At 39.0% G+C, this 6,857-nt stretch overlaps 1 protein-coding gene across 6 annotated transcripts in view; it reads left to right on the top strand.

The window, feature by feature from the left end:
* The window catches only part of Trappc8 (trafficking protein particle complex 8), a 93,419-nt gene that overhangs the window by 11,731 nt on the left and 74,831 nt on the right, over window positions 1-6,857 (top strand). For 4 of the 6 annotated variants that reach the window (XM_023714125.1, XM_023714120.1, XM_023714117.1 and 1 more), the window contains exon 3: window positions 6,285-6,368. The exons of the other annotated variants lie outside the window; for them this stretch is intronic. In XM_023714125.1, the coding sequence (XP_023569893.1) occupies window positions 6,285-6,368 (84 nt within the window). The remainder of the gene's footprint in view (window positions 1-6,284; window positions 6,369-6,857) is intronic. 6 annotated transcript variants of the gene reach the window in all.

Here is a 6,857-nt window from a genome sequence, read left to right as displayed (position 1 = left end):
AGAGAGAGAGAGAGAGAGAGAGAGAGAGAGAGAGAGGTAGGTTACTTAGGGGCTCAGTTAACTTTTCTCATTGCTGACACAAAATACCAACCAACAAGTTAAGGGAGAAAAGATTTATTTAACTCACATCTTATAGAAGTTTTAGTCCATTAGTCCATAGTGGGCTGACTACAAGGCAGCTTGGTAGAGAGGTGTCACAGAGTAGAACAGTTCTTAGCACCACAGGGTAGCAGAAGCAACCAGGAACTTTATTATTTATTTATTTATTTTTGGTGGCCTCAGGACGCCTTCAGGGCAGGTCTGGTTTGGCTGGAGGGTCTGGAGTTCGAACCACAGCATCCTGGGCCTCACTGCTTTGTTTAAGTGGGCACTTAAATAACTGAGCTAATGGGCAGGCCTCCAAAGGAACTTTAGCAGATTCTTCTGGCCCCCTTTGTCTTATCCATACTTAGGCTGGGTAGCACTCACACCCTTAATCTTAGTGCTCTTCCCCTCCAACCCCAACTGGAGATTGAACTCAGGCCCTTGCGCTTGCCAGGGAAGCGCTTATTCCACTGAGACATCTCCCCGGCCCCCCAATCTTAGTGCTCTTGAATCTAGCCTTGCACCATCAATTGATTCCAGACACGTCTGAAAAAGCCCCATTTATGACAGCATGATGGGGACCTCTAGACACAAACTATACACTTATATATGAAAAATAATTTTTAAAAATTAAGTTCATTGCAGCATTTTAGATATACATAATAATCATATTCAACATACAGAATTTGTACCTGTACATGCTAAGGCCAGGGAGATGGCTCAGTGGAATAAGCGCTTGCCTGGCAAGCGCAGGGGCCTGAGTTCAATCCCTGGTTCTACCAAAGGGAAAAAAAAAAGTTTCACCTGTACATGCTATAACTTGCCTCTTACTTTTTTGCCATTCTTCTGCCCTCCTTTCAACTTGTCTTCCCCTCCTTATTTACAAAAGCTGTGTTTCCATCTTTTTCTTTATTTTCTCACTTTTTTATACTGCAAATATTTTTCTGTCCTCTGAACTCTTTTTTTTTTTTTTTTTTTTTTTAATTTAGAGGCAGAGTCTTGCTATATAGCTCAGGTTGCCCTTAAACTCACCACATAGTCCAGGCTGGCTTTCAAGTCGAAGTGATCCTCCTACCTCAGCCTCCCTAGTGCTAGAATTGCATATGTGCAGCATATGTGCACCACCTCACCTGACCTGCTCTTCTTTCTTTTAAATACTTAAATCGGTACTACATATGCATATAGGCATCTATTTTATGTAATCTGACAAAGGTTAGGGCTGGCGAGATAGCTCAGTGGACTAAGCCCTGCTTAGGCAAGCTCAAGGACTGGGGTTCGATCCCCAGCACCACGTGTCATGCTGGCCCTAGCACTGGTCATGCTAAGACAGTGCTACATAATTATAAAAAGGAGGATCACTATGAGTCCAAGCTGTGTAGTGAGACCCTGTATCAAATAACATTAAAAAAAAAGACAAAGATTTACATGTAATGTAAAAAGTGGCAATAATTATTTGTTCCTCACTCTATGCCCTACCCATTCCCTTAGTGCTTTTTCTAGTATTGTACATGTTTCTTTTTCTTTTCTTTTTTTTTTTTGTTTTTTGGTCTTTTTGAGATAGGGTCGTGCTATGCAGTTCAGGTTTGCATTGTGCTCACTTTGTAGCCCACATTGGTCTCGAGCCCTCAAAGATCCTCTTGCCTCAGCCTCCTGAATGCCGGGATTATAGGCGTGCCTCCTGAATGCTGGGATTACAGGCATGCCCCACCATATCTGGTGTGCATGTTGTTCTTAATAATATTTTTATGAGGGGCTGGGGAGATGGCTCAGTAGAGTAAGTGCTTCCCTGGCAAGCGCAAAGGCCTGAGTTCAATTTCCGGCCCACAAAAAAAAAAACAAACAAACAAAAAAAAAAAAAAACTAAAAATAAAACCACAGGGGGAAAAAATGCTATCTATGGCTTAATCAGTTTTTTTGTTTGAAAGAATTCTAGAGAATTTTCCATAAATTCTTACATTTTTTGTTTTTTTTTTTTTTTTTTTTTTTGAACTTTAAATATTTATTGAGTGCTTAAAAGCATTAAAATTTTGACATCAACTGTTTACTTGCTTAAAAATCTAGATGATAACATCAGAAATAAAAACCCATGTGAACTATAGTGTAAACACAAAACAGAAATAAGCTTTGCCTTAGCTGTCAGAGCCAAGGCAGTCTTCACACATCACAACTGCTTGTTCCATACACAAGTATCGCTTATGCTGACTGTATGTAGGCCTTGTTTTCCTGTCCTTTCTTGTAGGGCAGAGTTGACATTCTTTTGTTTTTCTGTTGATGTTTTCTTTGTTTTTTTGAGGTGGTGTCTCTCACAGTGTACCCCAGGCTAGTCTTGAATTTGTGGGTTTTCCTACCTCAACCTCCCAAGTACTGGGGTCCCAGGCATGGGCTGCTACTGTACCTGGTAGTTTAATCAGTTTTTAATTTTATGTATTGACTTCTTGTTAAGATTAATGAGGACTTAACTTGATCACCCTCTTTCTTTATCCATCTTTTAAATGTAGCTTTTGTAATTTCAGTATTCACTATTTATAATATCATGACTGACTATTGCCCACTTTACTGTAGAGCCGGTTAATGGGCTTTCTTTCTTTCTTTTTCTTTTTCTTTTTCTTTTTTTTTTTTTTGCAGAACCAGGGATTGAACTCAGGCCCTTAAGCTTGCCAGGCAAGCGGTTATTCTACTGAGCCATCTCCCCAGCCCCAATGGGCTTTCTTGAAAGTACATTTTGGGAAGTTAGTACTTACCTTTTAAAAAACGTCCTGCCCGGTTTGGTGGTACACATCTGTAATTCCATCACTCTCTGAGGTAGGAGGATTGCTACCACTATGTAGCCCAGTAGGATTACCACCTGGGCTATATAGTGAGTTCTAAGCCAGCCTGAACAACATGGTGAGACCCTGTCTTAAAAGGAAAAGCAATAACCAAACAAACAAAAAACACTCCTTGCTCATACACTTTGTCATCTCATTTTGTAAAGTCTCAGACTTCCCTGGTAAGATCGACCGATGGGCCCACCCACTTACCTACTTACCTACCTACCTTCCTTCCTTTTTTTTTCATACCAGGGATTGAACTCAGGATCTTGTGCTTGCCAGGCAGGCACTTACGCCGCTGAGCTATCTCCCCAGCCCCCAAGATTTCCAGTTTAACATATTGTCAGATTATCCATTTATGATGATCCTCCAAAAGTCTTTTCTATTCCATGCATTTTCAGTGGGCATGCTATCATTTACAACAGTGTGGTAAAAATTGCTTAGGGGGTAAAATTTTTAGATTACAGTAGTTTGTGTTTCTCTAAAGTGTCTGATCCATGTACATTGGTGGTATTGCTTGAAAGTTTGTGAGCTGGGGATGTAGTGTAGTGGTAGATCATGAGTTTAGTATGTGCAAAACCTGACTTCAGTTTCCAGCATCAGGGAGAAAAAAGGTCAGGGGAAAAAAAAAGTCTAAAACTTTAACTGGGGGCAATAATACAACAGAGTTGAAAAATATTGTTTTGCTCCATCTTAGACTGGTTGCTGTCCAAGTTCTCTGGGGATTTCCTTCCCTTCTTTCTTTCTGTAGCTTTTGTTTCTTGTTTCTTTTTTTTTTTTTGGTGGAACTGGGGATTGAACTCAGGCCCTTGCACTTGCCCTTCTGTTGGCTTCCTAAGAAAGGTACATGGAAGGTCAAGTTTTTGAGAAGTGTATATCTGAAAATGTTATTTTGTATAATTGATTTGTGGTTTGACCATATATTATTAGTTAGAGTCTTTTTGCCCCAGAATTGAGCCACTTTTTTCTAGCTTTTAGTGTTGCTCTTAAACTGGAAGCCAGGATGATACAAATATTTCCTCCAGGTTTTAGGAACAGTTAATCTGTGCTGTTTTAAAATTTCATGAGTTAAATCCCCAGTTCTACCCCCCCCCAAAAAAAAAAAAAAAAAAAAAAAAAACAAAAACAGAAAACTCATGTTGGGTCTGTTCTGATTCATGTTTAGCCATTGTGCTAAACAGCTCCTTTTGACAGTTTGGTCATGCATGTTCTTTAGTTCTAAGAAATTCTCCTGAATTCTCTATTGATTTCTTCCCAATTGATTTTCTTGTTTTTTCTGGAACAACTGTTAGTTGTATGTGGAATTTCTTGAGTTGACCTTTAATGTCACATTTCTTCTAATATTGTGTATTTCTGACAGTGTTCCCTACTGATGGGACAAGTTATGCCCAGAACTTAAAAGAGGAGAGGTTTATTTCTCATGGTTTCAGAGGATTCAGTCCATGGTCAGCTGACACAAGACAAGAATGTCCTGGTGGCAGGGGGTGGGAGAATAAAGCTGCTTCATTCATAGTGTCAGGAATAAGAACAGGGAAAGAGTGCTGGAGTGGAAGGGGACAGGGACAGGTGTAGTCTCCAGGGTCAAACCTCCATTGCACACCTCTATGTGCCGTAGTGTGTTGTTTTAATCTGCTAAGCATGTCTGTCTTACACAATTAATAGTCATGCTATCTTTTTTTATTTTCATTTGATTTCTTCTCTTCCCTCTCTCCTTCCCCTCCAGTTCCCTTTCCTCTCCTCCCCCTCCCCCTCTTCCTCCCTCTCTCCCACTCCCTTTTCCATTTTCCTTCCCTCTCCTTTTCCCTTCCCTTCCCCCCCCTTTCCTTCTCCCTCTTTCTTTCTTTGATGCAGGGTTTTGCTATGTAGTTCACACTGCCCTTGAATTCACTATATAGCCCAAGCTCGCCTTGAACTCATGGTGATCCTTGTGCCTCGGCCTCATGAGTGCTGGGATTATAGTTGTGCACCATCATGCTGACTTTTTGACTTAATTTATGGGCAGTAGCTTTTGTCTTTTGACTCTTTCACTGAAATTTTAGGTCCTGTCTCAAAAAAAGAAAAAGAGATTTAAATGTTTATAGTCATTTTTTCTTTGAAGGATTTCCTTGTTTTCTGTGTTTTTAGATTTTTTTTTATCATGCTATTCTTGTTTCATGTTGTTCTTTTAAATGCTGTATTTCTTTGGTCAGTGCTGGGGATGGAGCTCAGGGCTTTGAGTGTGTCAGGCAAGTGCTCTGCCACTGCTGCTCCTCAGCCTTACATTTTATTTTATTCTGGACTTTTTTTCTCATTCATAATATTTTTCAGTTTTTGTATTTTGGTCTCTTGTTCCTGTTGGATACTTTCCTCAAATGTCTGGTAAAAGGCTTTAAAAAGGCCTTATTTAGCATAAGAAGGCCTTATTTGTTAATGGGCTTCTTCACTTGATAGCGTGTGAGTAGACTTGAGGGGTGACCAGTTTGTATTGCTTACAGTTCTTTCTTTTTTTTTTTTCTGTATGGGCATTGATCTCAGGACCTTTGCTTGCCAGTCAGACACTTTAGTTCTTTTCTTTGAAACCACTTAGTTTCCTCAGAGGAGGCTCACACCTGCTTTCTGGGTGTTTACTAGAGGTTATCATTGTTAAAAGTCTTATAGGTAATTTATAATATAGTCATTATTTGGGAGAAATTATTCTGTATGTTTGTCACAGTATATATTCTCAGGGCCCTGCCAGTATCTCTGCACAAGGGAAGTTATTTGTCTTTAAAAACAGATGGTTACACACCTATAACCCCTGCTACTCTGGAGGCTAAGGCAGGAGGATCACAAGTTTGAAGCTGTCCTCAGCAACTTAGTGATGGTATGTCCTAAAATTAAAAAGACTGAGGAAGTTCAGTGGCAGAGTGTCCCTGGTTGTGATCTGCAGGTCCCCCAAATTAAATTAACAAAAGGAAAACTTAGAAAAGTAAATGGAGACATTACTATGGTTGAACTTACTAGGCAAATTTTTAAAGGAATCAGGCTACACCATGTACAAGAAGAAAAATACTTCAGCTTCTCTCCAATATTTTCAAGCCCTCCTTTTGGCTTTCTTCTTAGGATTTAGCCTAGAGCCCTGCACATGTTCATCATACACCTGACACATGTTCTCAGCTTTAGGGAATTGGAGTGAGGAAGCATTTAATTCTTTTGAGTAAAATTCCACGATAGTAAATAAAACTCTTTGGACAGTATTAAAACGGCAACTTTATCCATTTTAAGAATGTAATAATTATATATCCAGAAATATTTTTCTGATTTTTAGCATTAATGTAAGTCAACAAAGTTTACATCCATTCTATGTAAGCAGTAGATGTTAGAAACTTACCTCATAAGCCTAGTTTAACAGTGCCATATTTTCTTCATCAGATCGGTCAATTAAAGCTAGTGTTCCTTGGTACAGTAATTGGAAAGACACATTGATGGAATTGAAAGAATCCTCGTTATTCACAGGTATTTCTTATGGTGGTCTCAGTTTTGCAGCTTGTGCTCTCTTTACTCCTTGTTTGTTGTCTTTTTCCCCACTCAGCTAATACTTTTTCTGTATTCTCTCCAATTAACATGTCTAATTTTTCTAAAATAAAGGTAGTCTGGTGATGTTTGACTTTGTTTTCTGTCTTATTATTTGTTATTCATTGTGTTTGCTCTTGATTTATAACATCTGCTAGATCCAGGCATTGTCCTTGAATAGTAGTTTGGGTTGCATCTTATTTTGATAACGAAAATCAGTCATTCTTTCTTAACAGATAAAGTACATTCCACATAGAGAAATGTTAGTAGTTTAACTTCATTGCTGTTTCTATTCCATGTAAAGAATATGTAGAGATAAAAAGGGGTGTAAAGTAGTGAATTCATCCCAAAATAAATGCAATAGAATTTTTTTTTTTTTTTGCAAGAGATTTTTTTGAACTCAGGCCCTTGTGCTTGCCAGGGAAGCACTTA

This window comes from Octodon degus, unplaced genomic scaffold, assembly GCF_000260255.1.
Source record: "Octodon degus isolate 3935 unplaced genomic scaffold, OctDeg1.0 scaffold00003, whole genome shotgun sequence".
NCBI lineage: Eukaryota > Metazoa > Chordata > Mammalia > Rodentia > Octodontidae > Octodon > Octodon degus.
This window is presented reverse-complemented; position numbering and strand designations above follow the sequence as displayed.